This window comes from Mastigoproctus giganteus, chromosome 4 (genome assembly GCF_048544385.1).
Source record: "Mastigoproctus giganteus isolate SK-2022 chromosome 4, ASM4854438v1, whole genome shotgun sequence".
NCBI classification, from domain to species: Eukaryota; Metazoa; Arthropoda; class Arachnida; order Uropygi; family Thelyphonidae; genus Mastigoproctus; species Mastigoproctus giganteus.
In genome coordinates, this window is record NC_143578.1 from 27,588,436 (window position 1) to 27,612,440 (window position 24,005).

Sequence of the window (24,005 nt, forward strand, 5' to 3'; positions counted from 1 at the left end):
TGGCGTGAACATCTTAGTTATTTGTGAAAACTATCAGTCTAAAATTCCATTTTTTTAATGTTTTTATACTTGGAACATTACCAAATTCTTACTGAGATTTAATATTCAATTTTAAAAAAATTTCTAAACTTGAAACATTACGAAAGTTTGATGTAAAAACGAGCATTTAATCGTTTGGATTTAACGTTCATTTTTAGGTCGTTTGGATATAATGTTCATTTTTTAGATCGTTTGGATTTAATGTTCATTTTAAGTCGTTTGGATTTAATGTTTATTTTAGGTCGTTTGGATTTAATGTTAATTTTTAGGTCGTCTGCTTTAAACAGTATATTTCGGAGTTGTTGGGTAAGCAAAATACTTTTAAATTTATGAAAATTCCCTCATTTTTAATAATATTTAAAACGAATGATAATTAATTAATTTAATTAATTAATTAATTTTCGCAGTATAAGTAATTTGTATGAATATATATAGTAATCATCTACTATTTACCAATTTATTGGCTAATTTTTTATGCATATCTTAGACTTAGTCAAAAAAAAATTCTTTTTTTTATTGGCTAATGTTTTGTTCATCTTTTCAAGGCATTTCTGCCAAGAAGTTCTTGTGAAAAATGTATTCTCTCTCTCGAGTTATGCCAGATCAGTTGTGTTTTCATACATTACCTGCCTGCGTCTTTATCTTTACCAGAGTTTTAAAAATATTGACAGCTAATGGCACTTATAAGCTTGGAGTTGTTCGAAACATATATCTAGTGACTGATGTTGATGGCCCATACTTTGCGCCTGCGGTTACCATAGTGACAGAACTCAGACTAGTCGTTTGTAAGTCTTTGACCGTTTCGGTGCAACCACGGAGCATTAACACAAGCTTTTGAAGTCTGATTCAGACAATGAATGCGTACAAAGGTCTATTATTATTTTCCGTTCCTGCGGTTAAAATACACGTTTCCCTGTAAGAAAGAATCAGTATCTGCCATTGTAAAAACGTCTTCATGAAACCCAACGGACATACAGTTTAATAAGAATCATGAAACTAAAAGTGAGGGTTTGGAGCGCTCTGATCCTTACCAGTTGCACCATTTTTATGATGCTTGTTTTGGAAATTTCCCTGGATTATGCAGAATATTTCGTCACTTCAAATAGACTCCCGATCGACGATAGGAAAGTTAATCATTTACCCGTCGTGTTTCAGAGGTGCTTGAACATGCAGAAAGGTTTAAAAGAATCCACCAATAAATCCTCAGTTGAACCGCATCCAACATCTGTGACTTACCACTCGGAAATTAATGCACAACGTACTAATTCCAGAAAAAATGGATATCCTAGGAATCTCTTACACATTGAACACTCCGAAGAATTTTTCATCTTGCTACGATATGCACTGGAACCTTCTGTGTTCTCGACATTCACAAGACATTACCCAACGGTGCAAGAAGTTCTTGGAATAGAACCAAAGTAAGTAGACGCATGTTTATTCTAGAAATTATATTTTCTTATTTCTTTTTGTGTTTTATATTGGTCTGCTATGCAGGTAATATGACTCTACACATATTGTATAATTTTAAATGAAAAATCCGCCTATAAAATGTAATTCAGAAATAGAGGCGATTTCTTGGACAAGTATATAAATTTAACTGGCTGATGATAACTTTAAATAAACAAAAAAAATGCTATAAAATGTAACTATATACTAACTGTCACTAAATATAAGCTAAAATGTGAGATGATAAGCTAAAATAAGGTCCGAAACAAAAAAGATGGGGCAGACATACCAAATGAATATTTTATAAGACCAGACAGAATAAGAAATAAGACAACAAGGGAGAAGTGCAGCATCCAAACAACCGAAAAACGAAAAACAGAAATGACGCATAAAATTGAATGAACACATCTCAGGGATCCAGACAGGATAATAAAAATACAATTGACAAGCTTTAGTTGCAACAGGGTAGAACAAAATAATAAAATAATAAATACGTCCTTAAATAATCATAGTATAGCATTAATCTGTAAATGCAATGAATTTATAGAACGAGTATTCATTCCTGTGAGCATTCCTAAACTCGGTTAACTTACAAAAATCAGATATTTAATTAAATATAAATTTTTAAAAGGTTAGATTTTTTTTTTTTTTCGTTAGCAGACGAGACATTTATGATTTCCTTCTAAAATCTTCAAGTCTCGTGACCTTTAGTGATTTTTTGTAGAAATATACAGCGCCATCTACAGTTTATCAAATTAATCTTTTTATTATTACATGAAAAATTGTAGATTAAAAAAAGAATAATTATGGATTCGATATATATAGTGTTTATTCTAAACTGGTAAACCAAGTTTGATTAATGTGCAAATCTCTGTCTCTGGATCCCTTAAAGAATACGCTATTAAAATTATTAATTATTTAATTTTTAATTGCAGTTATTATTTAGCTTGTAATCCTTTTCCATGAATTATTTAATTTTATTTTTACAGTAGAAATTTGACCGTCTGGGAACGATTTTATTTGGGCATCAGTCAGAAAGACCTTTATGGAGAAAATGATCCAATAGTCGAAGAGCTACTTCAAGATATGGCTACAGGAAAAATCGTATTCGTAGGTGAGGCAGACAGCATGGGATATGAATGAAAATATATTTTTTGCTGATATTCTCTATAGAAGACCATTAGTTTTATAATAACAAGGGTAAAATAGAACAGTTAGCAATACACTATAATTTTGTATGTATAATACAATTGAAATTATTCGACTTGGAATCTAATACGTAGGTTATATTAGGAGGGTGAAAAGATATCTTCAAGCCGATGTGTGAGTTTTGGTGTGATTTCTATTTCCACCAATCCCTTAGTAAAGCAACTAGAAAACCAGAATGATACAACTTGATTCACCTTTATCCCTTCGATGTGCGGAACACCGTATAACATTTGAAACGTGATTAGTGGGGTAACTAGGGTTGATGGCGCACGAGGAAAAAAAAAATGGCGGCTGTTGGAAAATGCAGAAATTGGAATTTTTGCATTTTTTTAACCATAAAAATGCGCCCTACAAATTTTGTGCCCACCTGCCTCACCCTAGTTTGGCCCCACAATGAAAACTACGCGATGGGGGAAACACCTGGTGCCATCTGACACTAAACACACCTTACACCTTACCCTAGTTTGGTACTTCCTGTACCAAAATATCATACAGGTGTTCAATTGAATTGAGGTTAGGCGAATTTGGAAGTCATTCAAGGTAGGAGCTCGCTTCTCGGACTTTTGGCTTAGATCGTATTGTAGTCAAGATGGGTAATATCTTCACAGTGTTCCTTGAACCACTCGTGCACAATGAAGGCTAGATGACACGACGCATTATCGTGTCTTGGAGGATCCAGTTTCTGTTGGGGGAAAAAATGCAACTTGGCAGGTGTACATGGTCTGTTATCTGCTGGTAGACCTCGCCAATGAAACGTTTTTTTTGTTTTTTTTTTTTATGGAAACCCCAAACACGAAAGGTGTCAAAACCTATAGTACTTAGTACCGTGCATGGGTTGAAAGAGAAGTATGGAGGGAATGCCGGAACATTAGTCTAAACGCTCCAAGGGTCCTAGTTCATGCCAGAAAAACATGCCCGATATTAATTAACCACCGCTGTCTGGATAGTGGGCATCATGCACGATAAATCCATAGACTCATATTGCTTGCATCACACACGAAAGCGTTCGTCGGTGTATTGCACCAGGTCATCATCATCATCAGCCATTTTCAATCCACAGCAGGATGAAGGCCTCCCCAGCAACTTTCCAGTTCCTTCTCTTTTGTGCAATGGCCATACATTTACTACCCACAAACTCATGAATTTCATCTATCCACCTCCGCCGTTGTCTTCTAGGTTTTCTTTTAGCTCCTCTTGGGTACCTTTCTGTCATTTTCTTAGTTTAGTCCATCTGTCATCATGTCTTCGAGCTATGTGTCCTGCCCAAGACCATTTTAGTTCTTTAGTTTTGATAAGAATGTCCTTTATTTGAGTTTTCTGCCTAATCCGTGTATTTCTCTGCTTATCTAACAGTCTGATTCCCAATATAATTCGTTCCTTTCAGCTTCTCTTCCATTCTTTTGGTGAGTGCCCAAGTTTCACTTTCATAAGTCATGGTAGGGAGTATGCATTGATTCATTATTTTATGTTTCAGACAAACTGAGATATTGCTCCTCAGTATGTGACTATATTTCCTGAATGCTATCCATCCGAAATTTATTCTTCTCTTGACTTCCAGCCATTTATCATTATTACAGCTAATAACTTGTCCCAGATAAGTATATGAATCCACCTTTTCAATTACTGCTCCTTCAATCATTATTTCCCTTTCTGTGGCATACTTGTTCATCATTACTTTTGTTTTAGCCATATTCATCTTTAGTCCAAAATCCTTACTAACTCTGCATAACTGATTAAGATTTTTCTCTAATTCTTTGGGATCGTGGCTTATCACCACAATGTCATCTGCAAATCGTAAATGGTTTAGGTATTGTCCATTCACATTGACTCCTTTCTGCGACCAATCTAATCTTCTGAAAGCTTCGTCAAGGGTAGCAGTAAACAACTTAGGAGATATTGCGTCTCCTTCTTGAACTCCTTTCTCAATTTTAAATTTGTTACTGTCCTTGTCTAGTCTAATAAAGGAGGTAGCATTCTCATATATTTTCTTAAAAATCATAATATTTGTGGTGTCTATGCCTTGTCTTTCCAGTGCACGAAACATTGCCTTATGCTGTGTGGAGTCAAATGCCTTTTCATAATCCACAAATGCCAGGCATAATGGTGTTTTATATTCATTTGCTTTCTCCATTAGCTGTGATATTACGTGAAGGTGATCCATAGTTGAGAATCCTGTCCTAAAGCCAGCTCCTCTTTCGGTTGATTCTCATCAAGTATTCTTTCTAATCTGTTAGTAATGACCCTTGTGAACAACTTGTAGATATGGGATAACAAGCTAATTGGTCTATAATTTCCAATTTCTGATTTATCTCCTTTCTTATGCAGCAAAACTATGATTGCATTATTCCGCTGCTTAGGCGTCACACCTTTTCTAATGCACTTTGTGAAGAGCCTTGCCAGTTTTTGTGTTATGTCTCTTCCTCCCAATTTTAACAACTCTACAGTAACTTCATCTTCCCCCGGGGCTTTCCGATTCTTCATTTTCTTCAATGCATGTTCTACCTCATCGGGAAGAATATCGGGTATGTCGTATGTGTTGCTACTTTGCAATCCATCTTCCCCACTGCTGGTATCATTCCCTCGCTCCTTGTATAATTCTCTATAGTAGTCTTCTGCTATTTGAATTATGCCTTCTCTGCTGTTTATAAGTACACCATCGCTATTCTTCAGTTTCAGTATCATTTGTCTTTCTGTATTACTGCTCATGGCTGCTGATTTAAATCCTTTGTTTTCCCTTAGTGCTTGTTCTACTTTTCTTGTGTTAAGTCTTCTTATGTCCTCTCTGAGTCTCTTTCTAATGGCTTTGCATAACTCAGTATACTCAATTTTCTCCCTGTCAGTGTTTTTCTTGCTCTTCATTTGTCGTCTTTGGTTCATCATGACAAGTGTTTCTTGACTAATTTTTTCTTCTTTGGATTTCTGTTTCCCTATAGGTTTCTTGGGCTTTATCACTTTCAAAAAGTTGTAATATTCCTCGTCGATATCTTGGTCCTCAGCAGTCTGCAGAAGCTCATACTTGTTCTTAAGTTCCAGTACATACTGCTTTTTCTCCTCTTCTGTTATCTCAAAGACCTTTGTATTATTTACTCGAATCAGTTTTTTCCTTTCCTTTCCTACATCTATATCAAGTGTACATCTTACCATTCTGTGATCACTTCCAACATTTACCTTATTCAGGACGGTAACAGCAGTCACAATATATATTCTGTTAGTGAGGATGAAGTCGATTTCATTAGTTGTTAATCCATTTGGACTCTTCCATGTCCACTTTCTGTTCACCCTTTTCTTGAAAAAAGTGTTCATTACTGACAATCCCTGAGATTTTGCAAATTCCACAAGTCTTTCACTTCTTTCATTTATTTCACCAATTCCAAAATTTCCTATAGTTCCTCTTTCTGCGCTGTTTTGTCTTTTTCTAACCTTAGCATTGAAGTCCCCCATAATGATAGTGTAGTGGGGTTTCTGCTCATCTAGAAGACTCAATTTCGGTGTACATTTCTTCAACCTCTTCATCATCATGGCTCGATGTTCGTGCATAAATTATTACAACCTTTAGCTTACACCTCTTAGAATTCCTGAGTATTTATTTTGACACCCTTGGTGATGTACTTTTGAATTCCAAAATGTTGTATTTTATATCCTTATGGACTAGAAACCCAAATCCACCTTCACTCCTTTCACTGTTTCCATTGGTGTACAGCAGATTTCCGCTTGATAAACTTATAAGTGATTCATTTCTTCTTGTTTCAGCCAAACCGATGATATTCTAATTCACATTTTCTAGTTCCTTTTCCAGCTCTAATATCCTGTCTTCACCGATTAGCGATCTTACGTTGTAACAGGCCAAGTTCAGTTTCCGTGCATGGCAGCCTGATCGTACCCAGAGATTCTTAGCACCCTCTGCTTCCACTCTGATCCCTCGCTGCCGTAAGAATGGGAGAACGACGAAACAAATGGCCCGCTGGGGACTGAGGGCCATTTGTTTCGTCGTGCTGTCATGTGCTGGAGAGCTTGGTCTTTTCCTCTTCACGCTGACCAGGCGTCTTGAAGAGAACCACTCTACACGTTCGTTGCCACCTAAGTGACGTAACAGGGCTTACCATCGAGGAGGTTTGCATGAGTGGATTTTAAAGAATCAGGCCAACCGGACTTTTCCTAAATCTTCTGTAGTAGAAAGATATTGGATCCATCAGTGTTTTAGACTGAGTGTCTGATAACACACAGAATACCTGTTCCCCTCTAAGCCCCAGGCTTGGGACCAGGTATTGGGACCCATCCGGCCAGCACATCCTCCAGTGTTCAACCAGCGTGTTGTTGACACTACTGCATTCGCCATCGGCGATGATCAGCGGTGAGCAGAGGGTATCTCTGGGTCGTCTGCTGTGGAGTCCCATACCTCCGAGTGTGCCGAGCATCGTCATTTGGGATATTGTTTTTGCATTTCCCATATTGCATTCCGATGTAAACTGTCGCACAGTGACTGCCGTTGAGCTCGTACAACGCGCCGCACTTTTCATTCACCACGATCATCCACCTTGCGTAATCCTTTACAGTTCTGTTGGCGGGAGGTTATTTCCATTCTTTGACACCATTCTTTGTATACCTTAACCACAGTAAGCCCTGAGCAATCGACAAGACGTACCGTTTCCGATTAGGAAGCACCCGACGCACGAGCTCCCACAATCATGCCCTTTTGAAACAAAGTGATATCCTTACTACGTCCGATACCGCTATTTTATCACTTTGCCTTGCACGAGTAGATGCAAATCACCATTACTCTAGTGTGCACTAGCTGTTCCCCTTTTTGGACTACGAGCTATACTACAGTTATATTAAAGGAGGCGGCAAAGCAACTAAGCAAACCCTTAGCCATAATTATGAGAGCATTCTTGGACTCAGGGTAGGTTCCCACGGACTGGAGATGTGCAAATTTATCCCCAATTCACAAAGGGGGATCGAAGGGTGACACGAGTAATTACAGACCAGTTAGTTTAACTTCTGTTCCGGGTAAAACAATGGAGTCACTGATTAAAGATGCATTGCAGGATCATCTAGACAAGACTGCAGCAATAATTCAAATACAGCATGGGTTTGTTGAGGGAAAGTCTTGTCTGACAAATTTGATAGGATATTATGATGTGGTTACAAAGGAACTGAATGCAAAAAATAATTTTGATATCATATATTTGGATTTCAGGAAAGCTTTTGACACTGTTGCGCATGGAAGACTATTGTACAAATTAGAGCAGAATGGTATTAAGGGTAAGTTGCTACAATGGATAAAAGGATGGTTAAGTGGGAGAAGACAGAGGGTGGTAATCAATGGGTGCTGCTCTTCTTGGACTAATGTTATTAGTGGAGTCCCACAGGGTTCGGTGTTAGGTCCTGTTGTTTTGTATATTTATCAATGATATTATCAATGCTTGAGCGTGTACAAAGAAGGGCAACAAGATTGGTGACGGGAATGAAGGGATCCTCTTACCAAGAGAGGCTTAAGTTCTGCAAATTGCAGTGGCTGGAGACTAGGCACCTGCGCGGTGATCTGATTGAGGTATATAAGGCCTTGAATGGGTTCAGCTCGCTGAATTCTGATGGGATCCCTCCACTTTTTCAGATTATGAACCCAAGGGGACATAAATTGAAATTGAGGAAGGACAGATGTAGAATAGATGTGCGGAAATTTGCCTTTAGTCAACGGGTGGTTAATTGCTGGGACAAACTTCCATCTGTCGTTGTGGAATTTGATAGGTTAAATAAATTTAAGGAGGAACTGGACAGGCATTTGGAGGGAATGGTGGGATTTATTTATTTATTTTATTTTTTTTTTTTTGCTGATGCTGCATAAGCTGATACACATGCTTTCTTGCATCACTTGCCACTACTACTACTACTACTACTACTAGTCTATTACGGATGGGGTGGTCACAATTCAGTGATTACTGAGTGCATATGTATGTACATATATTTTTCGCTTGTATTTATAAATTTAAATAAATTTTCTGTTTATACTCCGGGACGAACACAAGATCAAAGGAGTTTTCACAAGATTGGGAGAATACAAGAAAAAGCACCGTATTCAGCAATCAGTGGCTTGAAGTCTTTATGAAGTCTTTCTGATGATTGTTGATCCTACCTTTTTCTGTCAACTGTCTCTCGAGACACAGCTTATTAAAAGTACCTTTTTGATTTTCTCTTCACTATCCATTTCAACTGTATGCACTGAGTTTCATTTAATTAAATTTCATTAAATTTACCTGGTTTGAGATGAATTATCACCCTACTTTCTCTACCATTAACATATGATATTTCCAACAGTTGGTTGAAATCACCTCATAGAGGAAAGCAATCACGTAAATCACGTGACTGCTTTCCAGCTACGGTGTGGTCCTACGTGCCTTGATATGCGTGCAGTGGACTCGCTCCTGGAACTTAATTGTCAAATCTTGTATATGCTGCTGGTAATTTTCATATACAAATATTAGCTTGTTTTCACTAGACACGACACTAAAAAGATAAGTTAGTTATCGATACCACAAGTGTTTCACTCAAAATATCCACGACCTTAACAATTTAATGGAGTCAAACAGTTTTGAAATAAAAAATAAAATTATTAAAATTTCGTTTATTTTTTTTTGGTCAGGACAGAAAGATGGAGGAACGCAACTAAAACTTGTCATCCATTATGAAAATGGCGGAAGAGCTTTGTTTAAACCGATGAGGTAAATTTATCGATTTTTTTGAATGAATTGTTCTAATTCGAACTTATTGTTCATTCAGCTATTAATTTTAATCTGTTGAATAGGCTTATATAAAAGGAATTTGTTATTAATTCGTTAAAAAAAAAATAAATAAAAATAATGACGGTGTAGAAAAATAAGAGTTAGGCTTAAAAACTTTATATGCAGTTTAAAATGTTTATAAAACGAACTTTAATAAAATTTTCAGGCCAAATTTTTATGTAAATTTTAAGCTAATATAATTTATATTTATGTACAATAATATCAAATTCAAAAATAAATTCATAGCTGAAATAAAGAAAATTATGAAAGTAACTGGAACGTGTGAATCTCGTGCAACTTAAACGTAATTTAAACGCTGTAGTGGCGCCATCTGATGTCCACGTTGGGAACTCTATTCGTAATCTGTGCTCTTTAAGGTTACTTGGTTAACAGCGAAGTCGTGGAAAATGGTCAGGTATGAATCATGCTTTTCCACTTCTTTTTTGAGACAACCTTTGGGCAGAGATAATCTAGAGATCTGAACAAATACGACGGGCGTTTGAAAGTATGAAGGGTTTATTTGAGAATCTAGTAACATTTTGCTTTTCACACATTCCCCTTTGGAGACAATACGCTTCTGTCACAGATGTTGCAATGCGTTAATTCCAGCTGCGAAGAAAGTTTTCTCTTGGGCCAATGGAATGCATTCACTGCAGAAATAATGTCATTGTCGGTGGGAAAATATATGACGAGGAGGTATTTTTTAAAATTAGGAAATAGATGAAAGTCCGATGGTGCTAAATCTGATGAAAGTGGGGGAAGGTCCAAGGTTTCAATCTTTATTCATGCAGCGTAACCACAGCAGTGACAGACTTGTGAGCAGGTACGTTGTTCTCAGATGCCTCAGGGCTGCATAATATTCCCGATTGACTGCCTGCACTTTCTAAAGGTAATCCACTAGAAACATTTCATAAGCGTCCCAGAAAACTGTTGCCATCAACTTTCCAGAAAAAGGAATCTACTTAGCTTTCTTTGGAAGAAGAGCTGTGTTTCCATTGTTCGGACTGCTCCTTGATTATGGCTTAAAGTAATGGACTCACATCTCATCCATGGTCACAAACCTTGCAAGGAAATTTTCTGAAGCTGCTTGAAAACAATGCAAGTGTTCACTTGATTGACAACTCTTGTGCGTTTTTGATCTACAGTCAACAGCTTTCATCGTGCTGACATCTTTTTCATAGCGAGAACCTTGGTTATTATGTGGTACACCCATTCAGATGAGATGACCAAAACGCTGGCAATGTACTGAACTGTCACATGTCGATAACTTATCGACACGGACTGCCTCAAAGAAAAACCAGTCGGTCGGGCGAAACTATTAGCTACAGACTGGTAAAGAGATCGATGCCATGACACGAGGAGAGACCTACTAATACCTGGGGATGGTGCAGTTACAGCACAAGGAGATCAAGACTTGCTTGAGCGAAACATACCACCATAGACTCAGAAGCCTGTTCAAAGCATAGCTAAATGGAGGAAACATAGTTAAAGCCATAAATATCCAGTCTCACTGCTAACATATTCCGTCTGGATCATAGAATAGATTAAAACCGAGTTGGAGGAGATCATGACAAAGACAAGGACAACGATGACCAAGAGCCACCAACACCAACCGAATTCGGCATGTACTTCGAATGGTCGTGAGCCATGATTTCGAAGTCATTTTATATGTATATAGTCTTGAGCTTTCTTTGCCCATCTTTCTGTCTTCTTTTCATCCGTCTGGGCGAAGGGATTTCCGCACTTAGGTTGAGTGGGTTATGCCGCTTGTAACTTTCTGACTGTCCTACAGCTGTTCGGGATTTCAGCTTTCTGGAGTTCCATATAAGTGTTCTCTGGGAGGTCCATTGCTGCTAAGTTCTTGTGGTTGCTTTTTGGCACCACGCCAGTGGTTGACACGGCATTCGGGATGTTCATTATTGTTCCTTATGCTACATTTCTTTGACTTCCCATCTTAGGTCTGTGTACTTTCTGATCTTTTCCTGGAGGATTTTCTGGAGGTTTCTTGTGTTGGGCACCGCTATGTCGATAAGGTAAGCAGACATTTCCTTCTTGTCGATGAGGTCATCCAGACCGCGATTGTCTTCTCCGTTATTATTGCGCGTTCCCAGTACTGTTTGTAAGTTTGGGTCTTTGGTACGGCCCGGGGTTCGTACTTGTAATACAGTACACTTTCTTTGATAAACTGATATTTCCTCGCTAACTTCTGATGTATTATCCACTGGCGTGTATCTATGGGTGTACTCCATCTGAGTAATTACCCTGCATCCCATGGTGATGTGTTAATTTTTTTCTGGGATGGTCGGCATTGTCGACATGTGTCATCTGTCACTCCGGGGTCCTTGGCAATACATTTCCTCTAGTTCCTGTTATATCCTATTTAGTGTTTGCCAGACTCTGGCCCTCGATGATGTGAGGAATTTTTATATACCTTTTTCACAACATGGCAGAGTTAGTTCGTTTTAGGCGAGGGTTACATGGTTTTTCTCCCGGAAACCGTACAACAACAACAGCCAAACTTTGGCAGGAACCGCCTAATGTAATAAATAAAAAAAAAATATGTTCCTGTTGTTGGATGGCGAGCATGAATCCTTCGGTCTCGGGGAAGAGCCTTTCGCTCTCACGAGTGGAAAGCTCTCTCTTCGAAGGATTTATTATTTTTATAACTTATTATATTTTATTATTAACATTTGGTTTATAAGTAAATTGGGCTATTTTCTGGCAAATTTAATACACTATTTCCTCAAAATAGCATATAAGCAGGAGGGATAAATATATTTTGCAACTAAATAATCCATCCTTTGATAGATTTCCTCGTGATAAGGAAACAGATCCCAACCATTTTTACTACGTAGATTTTGAACGTCATCAAAGTGAAATTGCTGCTTTTCATTTAGATAGGTAAGCTATATTTTATAATGCAAAATGCTTTTTACTGTTTGATATTTAATTAAGATATTGCACCGATGACAAATTTATATAAATGAAATAATATAAAATATGAAAAGTGATCTATTAAAGACGGATTTATATTATTAATCCTTATTATCAATTAGATATTATTAAGGCAAAATAATATTAAAATTATTGATTTAAATTACTAAGTATTTTTTTTTTTTTTTTGTTTTGTTTTATTAATGAGTATTTCTTGATAACTTTTGGCATTTCAGAATCCTTGGCTTCCGAAGAGCGCCACCTGTAGTTGGAAGAATTTTAAATGTCACGTCGGAAATTTATGCTTTGACAGATAGTGATTTGTTAAACACGTTTTTCATATCTCCTGGTAAGATGAGAAATTCTTACAGTATTTAACTATAACAGGTTATTTGATAATACTGCAGTAGTGTGGTCTAGCCTCTTCGGAATTAACACACATTCTACAGGGAGTTTTCACTTTATTGGATGCACCTACCATTTTCATGAAACAGAGTGTTTTCATTCTCATCAGTATGATACTAAAGACAGACGGACGGACACGGTGAAGATAGGAGACTCTTTGCCTATTTGCCAATGCACCTAAAAATAAATAAATAATAATAAATTAATTGAAAATAACTGTATTAGATCAAATATTTTAAAAACGATTGGGGGCCTTTCGTTATGAATGTCGAATGAAATACATAAGCCAACTATGACTTTTGTATTTAGTAAACTGATAACAAAAAACGAGCCACATTGCCCATTAATCGTCTAATCAGTACATGGCAAGAAGCATGAAGCATTATATCTAGTACTTCAGCTACAATGTACGGTATGTGGATAGCCTATACAATATGCATGAAAAAAAGAAAAGAAATAATAATAAATGGATTTCTATTGGACTGATTTTAATGAAAGTCGGGATGAAATTTTTCATGAAAAGCCATCCAATGTAAGTCGAGTAATGTAGACATAAGACAGTCGGACATGGTGAAGATTTTTTTACTTGGTTTTGATTTCATTTCAGCTAACGTACCTAAAAATAACTTGTGGGAGTGGGGATAATATCTGTTCAGTGTCCTTCCCCCCTATTTATACCACTATTTATGCGCCTGATATAGTATCAGTTTTAAATTGTTTCCTTTAATTAACAGTTCTGTTAATTCGGAAGAGGTTAGATACAGCATTAATTCAAGATTTTGTTGATAATGCCATTTGGCACAGTAAACTTCTTTTTTATGCAAATAATTTCGTTTTGTTTTCTATTCGTAAAATAATTTATTTATATATAATTTATAATTTTTTTAAAATTCTTTAAACTAATTAAAATTGTGGCCCAGTAGCACAATGTAAAAGAAACCTTTGCTGGTTCTATAATTTGATTATCTTTTTCTGATGTTACTTTCTGTTTCTATGGAAACCAAATATGTAATTTAAGCCGGTGAATGCCATTTCACAGATAAACTTCTTCTTTATGCAAATAATTTCCTTTTGTTTTCTTTTTATATTTATATTTTTATTAAAATAAAAAATATATATTTTTTATAAATATTTAAAAAATATATTTTTTAATTCTTTAAAGTAGTTAAAATTATAGTCCAGTAGCATAATTTAAAATAAAGCTTTTGTGGTTCTTAATTGTCTGCTGATATCACTTTCTGTTTCTATGGAAACCAAATATGTAATTTCAGCTTATGGATGCCTTTGGCACAGAAACTTCTTTATGTAAATAATTTCCTTTTTATATTTATATTTATATTTTTATTAAAATATAAATATAAAATTTATGTATATTTTATAAATATTTAATATATATATATATATATATTTATACTTTATAAAGTAGTTAAAATTATAGCCCAGTAGCACAATTTAAAAGAAAGCTTTTCTGGTTCTTAATTTGATTAACGTCTGCTGATATTACTTTCTGTTTCTATGGAGACCAAATATGTAATTTAAGCTGATGGACGCATTTAGGTAAATAAATTGCCTTTTGTTTTCTTTTTATATTTATATTTTTATTAAAATAATATTTATATTTTTATTAAAATATAAATGCAAAATATATTTATATTTTATAAATATTCAAAAATAATTGAAACTATGGTCCAATAGCGCAATTTAAAAGAAAGCTTTGCTAGTTCTATAATTTGATTACCGTCTGCTGATGTTACTTTTCGTTTCTATAGAAACCAAATATGTAATTTAAATAGTTTAAAAAGTTATCGTCTTCTGATTCTTAAAAATAACACAAAGCAGTGATTATTTTTTAAAAAATAATAATATTTTAACGCTGATGCAAAGCAATTACTTAAGTTTCAAAAGAATGCACACGAAAAATTGGCGCGATTTCATTAAACATTAACTTTTACCCAATAACGCTCTTTGCAGCTAACAACCTTTGTTTTCACGGGAAATGTGGTTATTACTGCGACACCGCACACGCTATCTGCGGTCACCCCGATACTTTGGAGGGTAGTTTTGCCGCTTACCTGCCGCCGAAGACACTGACCCCACGAAAGGCGTGGAGACATCCTTGGCGGCGTTCTTACCACAAAAGGCGCAAAGCGGATTGGGAACTTGATAATGACTACTGTCGACTTCTGCGGAAATCTCCTCCTTATGATCGACCCGGTTGGTTGGCTGATATTGCAGACATGGCAATTTTCGACTTTCTCATAGGTAAGTACTTCTCACAGACTAATATACTGTAGAAGAGGGTGAAAGAGCTTTTATCTTACCCCGAATAGTTTGAACGACAGAAAGAGAGAGAGAGAGAATGTTTTGGTTGATAGGTATGAAGTAACAGAACACAGTCGCTAAATCTTTCACTTCGGTCATTACTAGAAAGAAATCAGAGCTTGTTGTAAGCCAGTGTCAACTTGTTAAGCCAGCAGCTTCTGTTATGATGAGTAGAAAGTTTAAAAAGTCCATGAGACTTGACCAAAGTAGCGCTATACACTGATTTTTATTGTGCTTTCTGGATAGGGTAATTGAAAGTGTCTATGGTAGATTTGCCTATTCTCTGGACCAGAGTTTTGCTCCCGGAACCAGAGTTTCCGGGAGCAAAAACGATTTCAGATGGCGTGGTATGATATCCTGTCCTTTTCTATCGATACTTCCATGGGCACTGATCTTCTGAATTGGCTTGAATAATTCCCACTCTGTCTTCTAAACCAGTATGAACATGTGCCATAACCAGTCAGCATTCTTTTACTGTCCAACTTCAAACTCACAAGAAGGAGAACCGACTTTTCTCCTTCCTCATTTATTCCTTTAACTACCGTTTTCTTGAACATCCTTTCTTCATACGTATTTCCTGAAAATTAGTCTACAGAAGTTCGTGTCTAATGTCAACAAGTATCTTCTTTCATCTTCTCAACCTTCGACCCATGCACTATACTAATTACTGTAGGTTCCAATACCTGTTGTGCTTGGGGTTATTATAAAAAAAAAAAAAATATATATATATATATGGTGTCCCAGTCGCAGCGTCCAAGTGCCTGGATAGAATTCAAGCATAAACTGCCCTACATTAATATCCGGACACCCCTCCACGGATGGGAAAACAGGTCCTATGCATGCAATACGTCACAGAACCTGCTATAAATATGTACATTGGGCTTCGAACAGACAATTGCAAAAGTGGGTATGCAGGATGACACGTTCAACAGAATTATCTCAACAGTTCAACAGAATTGATCACCTCAACAAATTCTAGACGCCGATTAACATGGTGTGAGGAGCGCGAATCCTGGACCGTAAAGCAGTGGAAAACAATCCTATGGACAGACGAGTCAAGGTTCGCACTCTACCAGTCGGATGGCTGTTCCCGGGTGTGGCGAATGCCAGAGGAGGAGTTCCTTCTTGTTTGTATCCTCCCAACAATGAAGTGTAATGGAGGCAGTGTCATGGTATGGAGCTGCTTTTCGTGGTTTGGTTTGGGCTCGTTTTGTCGTTATCGACAAAACCATGAATGCTGTGCAATGCCAGGAACCTGAACAATTATGCACTTCCAACATTATGGCAATACTTCGGGAAAGGCTCATACCTGTATCAGCAAGGCAACGCGCCATGCCATAGTGCTCGGATCGTAACAGAGTGGTTTGAAGACATCGGTATGGAAAAGTTGGATTGGCCAGCCCAGAGGACTGATCTGAACCCTATTGAGCATCGTTGGGATGTATTGGATCGTCGGGTACGTGCACATCGATATCTCCCAAAGAACAAGGCCGAACTGGTGGCTGCGTTAAAAGCCGAGTAAGGAACATATCACCTGTCATTTATGAAAAGCTGGTTGGGAGTATGCTGCGAAGATTGAAGGCCGTCATAAAAACAAAAGGTTTCAGCACAAAATATTAAATGACACAATAAAAGCTCTTCTTTTTTTTTTTTTTTTTGTCTAAAGGCAGGTATCCGAATATTAATGGTAGGGCAGTGTAGATTGCGAATGGCATTTGGGGAGAGAAAGAGACTTTGCTTCTGCGTTGTTGTTGATCTTGATCCTGACCTGACCTCCAGAAACGGTTTGGGAACCGATTCCACATCCTGCTGATTATGAATGTCTTGCCTTCAGTCTCCTGATGAAACTTAGACAAATCCGTCTCAGATGGCCAGATGCTTCATTACAATAACTGATAGGTGCGTTGTCTTTCGCAACTGTACTTCACTAATGAGATACACTGTGCTGCCACTTTATTAGGTATACCTACCTAGCAGCGTGTTTACCTCCTTTAGCTTTCAAAACAGCCTGAATTCGTCTAGGCATGGATTGAACAAGATGCTGAAAACGTTGTGCAGGAATGGAGTACCATGCAGACATGAGTGTGTCACGCAGTTCCTTGAGATTCGACGGAGGTGTAGGCTTGCAGCGAAAGCCCTTTTCAGTTGGAAAGATGTTCAATAGGATTCATATCCGCGGACTGAGAGGGCCACTGCAGTAAAGAAAAGTCATTGTCTTGTTCGTGGAACCATTCCATAGTGTTTCGGGCTGTGTGCACCGGCACATTATCCTGCTGAAAGTAACCATCCGACTGAGGATAAACTGTCAACATGAATGGATGCACTTGGCCAGCAACGATGTTTAATTACGATGTGGCATTCATACGTGAATCTATGGGTATCAATGGATGCAACGTATGCCAAGAAAACATTCCCCACACCATAGTACTGCACAGTAATCGTCAGACATGACGGGTCCATGATTCATGCTGTTTTCGCCAAATTCTGAGCCTTCCATCAACATGATGCACCAGGAACTTTGACTCGTCAGACCAAGCAACTGTTTTCCAATCCTCAATAGTCCAGTGCTGGTGTTATTGTGCTCACAGGAGGCATGCTCTCTTGTTCTTTATTGATAACAAAGGTACGCGATGTGGCCGTCGTCTGTTGTAGCCCATTCGCGACAAAGTGTGGCTAGTGGTCCGTTGCGATATTTTGTTTCGCCCACCAAGGTTATATTCTGACGTGATGTGCGAGATTGTGGCCCGTCTGTTTGCTTGCACAATTCTAGCCATCCTCCTCTGACCTCTCTCATCAACAAGCGATTTTCTTGTTGATGAGAGAGGATGTTTTCTGTTCGTTGCACCATTCTCGATACACCCATGAAACTGTGTTGCGTGAAAAGTTCAGGAGAACTGCCCTTTCAGAGATGCTTTGTCCAGCACGTCTTGCATCTACTACCATGCCACGTTCGAAGTCCGTTAGATCACTCCTTTTCCCCTTCTTGCTACGGTTTGTACGCTTAACTGATACTAGAAAGGTTGATCTGTTTCATTTATATCCACAACTATGGTCATGTGACTTGCAACGTTGTGGGACAAACCATTTTTGTGCACAGCAGGGAAGTACCTAATAACGTGGCAGCACAGTGCAGTCTGCGACATGGTCAAATATTTAACAAAACTGTTGCAGCCTGAATTTGCATGTTATTGGTGTGTGTATTTGTTGGAAAACTCGAGAATTTACATCTGCCTGTCAGTCTGTGAATTTATTCTTATAATGCGAACAGAGTCCATATCCATACGTATTTCCGTTGTTGGATTTTCATTCAGTAAACAGAAAATCGACCACAGAACGCACGCAATTTACAGACCTGTTGTATAAGGAGAAATATGGCCTAAGTTGCTGATGCACCTAAAACCTAAAAACAATGACAACAACCTAATGAATTAATATGAAATATGTACAACACTACCAATAATGTCCGTACATCTGCACACCCAAAAATAACATTTATTTACAGGAAACTGGTAAAGTGGCTGTAACTTTTAGCCTTCATGACAGCCTATAGTCTCCCTGGAACGCTCTCCGCCAAGTTTTTTGTAAATGCCCTCCGATATTTACCGCCATTCGGCCTCGCAAAGCGGCGACGAGTTGAGCTCTGTTTTTTTGGACAATCTCTTCTTACATGCACCCAACCATCCATTTTCATCCCAGTGATTCTCTATAGCAGTGAGTTCAGGGCTCTTGGCTGGACAGTACAACTTTTTAATGTTGTCGTCCTCAAATCAGTCCGTCACAACGCAAGCAGTACGACATGTCTCGTTTTCCTGCTGATGCAGGTATGAGTCATAACCACGGTAACTTATTATTATCTGGAATATTTAGATAGACCTCAGCATTCATAGTTTTGTCCAAAACCACCAGTAATTCCAGGCCTGATCATCACGCTTGTCAGGGCAATACAGTCAGGTAGTAGCTTCGAGCATCTGCCACACCTAGGCATGACCGTCAGACTGGTAGACCACGTACCATGGCTTGTCACTAAATCACAGCTTTCCATCAATTTATGGTCCAAGAATGGTGGGCTTTACACCAAGATAGATGGCGTCTGACATTAGTCGGAATAATTAGTGACTTGTGAACGGCTGTACGACCGTGGCAACCCATATCATGCAACATTCTGTGCACTGTACTGATGCTGATATTTGTCCCAATCGTCTCGATGTGTGCTGCGTCAACGTAGACTGTACATTCCGAGCGGACGATTCTTTGAAAGGCTTTCCTATTACGTTTCATCAGTTTTCGGGGTAGTTTTGTGACGATTTCAGCACCATTCGTCTTCCATTTGCAGATCATATCACGAATTGTCAATCTAAAATCTCAATACCATTTAAATATCAAATAGGGACTGACTGTTTATGTAGCACCCAAGTATTATTTAGCTCTGGAAGTCAGTAACTCCGTCGAACATGCATTTTGCTTTCGTAATCGTATTACCTCCTACGATCATTATGGTTGTGACTGACACGGGGTGCTTGGGTGGTACTTAACTATCAACAGAAGGGTATCATACTATTAATGGTAGGGGAGTGTAAATCACGAAAATTGTGGCTTGGTTGTAGTAGGGTTTAGGTGCATCGGCAACTTATGCCATATTGTGTTTTCTGGATGAAAAACACGACTTTCTGGGAAAAAAGAACATGCTAACCTCCCTTCAGATCAATTAACTGAGCCCTGATGTAAAAACAGTCCATAACAATTCCTCGTGTTTATGACGGGATTCGGACTCATATCTTTTCCACCCCTTATGGGGAACATGGCCTGTGGTGACTTGGTCGGAAAGGAGACACATAAATAATGGAACAATGTTAGAACAATTTAAAAAATGGTTTATATATTTATCTGATGTCTTGTAAACTTTCTTTCAGGAAATATGGATCGTCACCATTATGAAACTTTTAGCATTTTTGAAAAAGATGGCTTCATTTTGCATCTAGATCAGGGACGCGGGTGAGTAATGTCGAGTATTGTTTTCTCGTTCGAATGTTCGCTGTGCCTGTGTGTGCATGAAAGTTTAAACGTGATATGAAATAGCTGTCATTTTATGTGATGGAAGAATGTCAAAAATAAAGTTCTTTTAGAAATTTCTGCTTTTTAATTGAGGAACTCCAGAATAAATTCAAATATTGGCGAATCATATCGACTATGAATATGCCATTGATTATCTGAAATAATATTGGATTGAACATTTCGAATAACCACTTCGGGTGTCAGTTTTATATTTGGTCTATATAGTCGGTCTTTGAATATTTAAAACCAGTAAAATAAAATTAGGTACCTCAGAGCCAAACTTGTATGCACTTAGTTTGAAGAAGTCACAGACGTTCTTGAGGCTTTCACATTCTCTCAGCTACCTCAAGCTGGGCCTGCTACCTGGGAGCCTAAAACGCTGATGGAACTGATATTCAGGTGACACTGAAGTGGAGTAGTCCAAATTTCGGCCAAGACCGGTCGTTGTGCAACAACCAAATCCACTGCTTGCACCTCGATGGTGGAACTGTTAATAACCCTGAATATAACTCCCATTTTCTTAAATCTGGCACATTATAGACTGGAGGTGACCACCCAGGTGCGAACCAACGTAAGCAGGGATCGCAGTGTGGCGTCCACACTACACTAAGGATTGCCACCCCTCTGTGTAATCAGGTGATACTAGGTGGTAGATGACTTTCATCAATCCGTATAGTACCACCAAACGATCAATAATACCATTATACCAATGATATATGCTACAATAAACCAATAATACCATTCAGTCATCGCGGTAGCAGCACAGTGCTTCTGCGATGACTGAATGATATTATTGATCCTTTGTAGAATTTCTATCAGTTCATAATAGCAACCATCCGCCTCACCCATACCAGGTGGAAAAAGGCAGTGTCCGAATCCGTCAATGATGCGAAGAACTTTTATGGGCTTTTACTCCAAGGCCGAGTTAGTCGGTCTCATGCGAGGACAGCAAGGTGTTTCCTCAAGAAAATTCAGATTTTTCGTCCAGAAATACAAGAAAACTGACCATAGAACACATGCAATCTACAGCATGATATACACGAGTAAGTGAGGCAATTCTCTGGTGGCCCTAATATAACAGCACTATTATTCAAGTCAAGGTTGGCTCGCATGTTATTAATTAATTGAATAAAAATTAATTAGTCTATTACTTTATTAGGATATTTCATTTTGTTAAGAAAACTAATAATTAGATTATATCTAGTTGGCTATAGAAGAATAATAGTTATACATTGAGTTGGCTTTGCATTAGTAACACTTAATACCTCGAAGAGCCAACGTTTGCCCCTAATATAACTAGTACACGTCGTAGCATGGACTCCACAACCTGAGGGTGTGCTGTGGTAGGGCTAATCATACGTAGCGCAATGTGTCAACTAATGCCTACACGTTATCAGGTGGATGGTCGTAGCATCGAATGTCCTTTTTCCGTAGGTCCCAAACATGCTCAGTTGGGTTGAGAATGGCGAGTTGGGAGGCCGTGGGAAGTCGGAAAATTGATTGTCATGTCCCTGAAACCAGTTAGCAACTTTCTGGACCTTGTGGCACAGTGCCGTGTCTCGTTGAGAGACGCCGGAATTATATGGGTACACTGTAATCATGAAGAGATGTACTTAGGCGACAACGATTGGAAATGTAGAAGTTCCCATCCAGCCCGTTGACTAACCATGGTCAGAAAACAGTGCCCACCACCACCTACAGGCCGCGAACAACAACAGTGCATCCAGGTGCCATGGTCTCGTGTCCCTTTCTCCAAATGACGATGAAGCTTCTCAGAATGTTAGAGTTGGAAACGGGATTCATCAGACCAGGCAACAGGTTTCCAAAACAGGTTTTGAGCGTTCATCAGACCAGGCAACAGGTTTTGAGCTTTCACCACATTCTCCAAATGAAGACGAAGCTCCTCAGCATGTTAGAGTTGTAAACGGGATTCATCAGCCAGGCAACAGGTTTCCACATGTCGCTGATCCAATGTAGGTGCTGACGTTCCTATTAAAGGCACTTCTTAATGTCCGGCGTATAGTCTTTCTGGATATTGGTCTTGCTGTTCCTACTTTGTACTCTATTTAGATGGCCACTATTGTATCGCTGCTGTGTCACAAGATGAGACATACAACGATCACCACGGACGTCGATCACACGTAGCTATCCCACATCAAACTTTTGGCTTGTTGACCTCTGCTGTTTCAGTTACGGTAGACTTGTAGCACTCCGAACGAGAGTACTTATCCCTGTTGGCTGTTGTGGAAATACTGGTACCTGCACGTCCAATCATTCCATGTTCGAAGTCAGAAAGGTCTTAGCGCCAACCACTTTTCCTCGCAGACACTCAAAAACTGATCGCCACATATGCGAACTATAATCTTTTAAACCGTTCCGGACTTTGAGCTTTCACCACCATCACATTCCAGTTCAAACCTACAAAAGGGGGGGAGGGGGTGTTTCTAATGAAAACCCAGCTCAGTGTATATTCGTATTTAACTGTGATACTAATAAAACATAAGAAAAATAACAAGTTATTATTATATCTTTTCAGATTCGGACGTGCTGGCCATGATGAAATGTCCATACTTGCCCCGATATACCAGTGTTGTTTCATTCGGCAGACCACGCTGATGAGTCTTCTCCAATTGTATTTTGGCCCTCACCACCTGAGTGCTCTAATGAGAAAATCCATGGAACAGGATCCTGTGAAGCCAATACTTATAGAACCCCATTTAAACGCATTGGATCGAAGACTTCGGATAGTTTTAAGAATTATTGAAGACTGCCTAGAAGAGAAAAGACCTATGGATGTCATCCAATATGATGTGTCTTAATTCCCGTCTACAGTGCGCTACATTGAATATTCGGTTTTTGTTCAAGTATCATGGACTTGAGTCAGTGTTCTTCACCCAATTCAAGAATAATAAGTAAAAGAATAGCCGTTCTAATTCTGTGAATGCTCCTTTCACTTTTCCTCTCCAACCGAATTACTGAGACCTGTTGTGAAAGCAGCCCATGAATTCAGATAATTTATTCTCAAATAAAATTGGAAAAAATCATACCTCTCTAAACAGGATTCCAAAAGGGCTCTTCAAAATTTTTCGTTCAGAAATGCAGGCAAACCGACCAGAGAACACACGCTATGAACATGACACACTTGGGCAGATGACATTGTTCTTGGTTAATCCTAAAATTTCGGGAAAATTCTTCGTGAAAACATGAAAATTTCAAGTCTCAAGTATGGGTCGCATATTGTATGGTAACAAAATGATGTCATCAGTCAAACGTCCAGGTCTCTTGTTTTTGATGGCATTTATTATTATTATTATTTTTTATTTATTTATAGTACCAGACGTTCCTTGCCAAATTCTGGCATCCCACCCCAAATTACAATACCGTACAATATTATTACAGTTTACATTATTATACAAAAAAAGTACTACAACCATTCAAAAGTATGGAACAACGTCCGAAGTCCATCTCACCCTCACAAAGATAAGAACTGCAGTCCACCGCACATTTTAGTAGTCTAGAACTGAACAGTCCAGTCCTGGTAAGAACTGTACCCACTATCGCAAGGAGATCTTGAGACGAACAACACGAGGAGCTACTCAGTTAAGACGATGACAACCCAGAATCATAAGGAGATGCTTATAGAATGCTTATAGATACTTTCGATGGCATTTCGCGATTTCTGAATTGGAGTCCTCAAAGAATGTAACATTAGCAATGTCTGCTCATGTTGTGGTGGCAAACTCGTTATTCTAATACAGCCGAAAAGATTTGGGTAGACCGTATGAATTGATGGAAATGGACTGGAGAGCGCTAAGAAGA

At 38.3% G+C, this 24,005-nt stretch overlaps 1 protein-coding gene across 1 annotated transcript; it reads left to right on the forward strand.

Moving 5' to 3' along the window:
- Positions 1–776: 776 nt before the first annotated feature.
- LOC150086499 (extracellular serine/threonine protein CG31145-like) lies at positions 777–23,005 on the forward strand. The gene is made up of 8 exons (XM_090372183.1): positions 777–1,457; positions 2,475–2,599; positions 9,335–9,413; positions 12,282–12,374; positions 12,644–12,756; positions 14,784–15,074; positions 20,045–20,126; positions 22,723–23,005. The coding sequence occupies exons 1-8, from the start codon at positions 1,030–1,032 to the stop codon at positions 23,003–23,005; spliced, it is 1,494 nt and encodes a 497-aa protein (XP_090228309.1). The 5' UTR covers positions 777–1,029.
- The last annotated feature ends 1,000 nt before the right edge of the window (positions 23,006–24,005 follow it).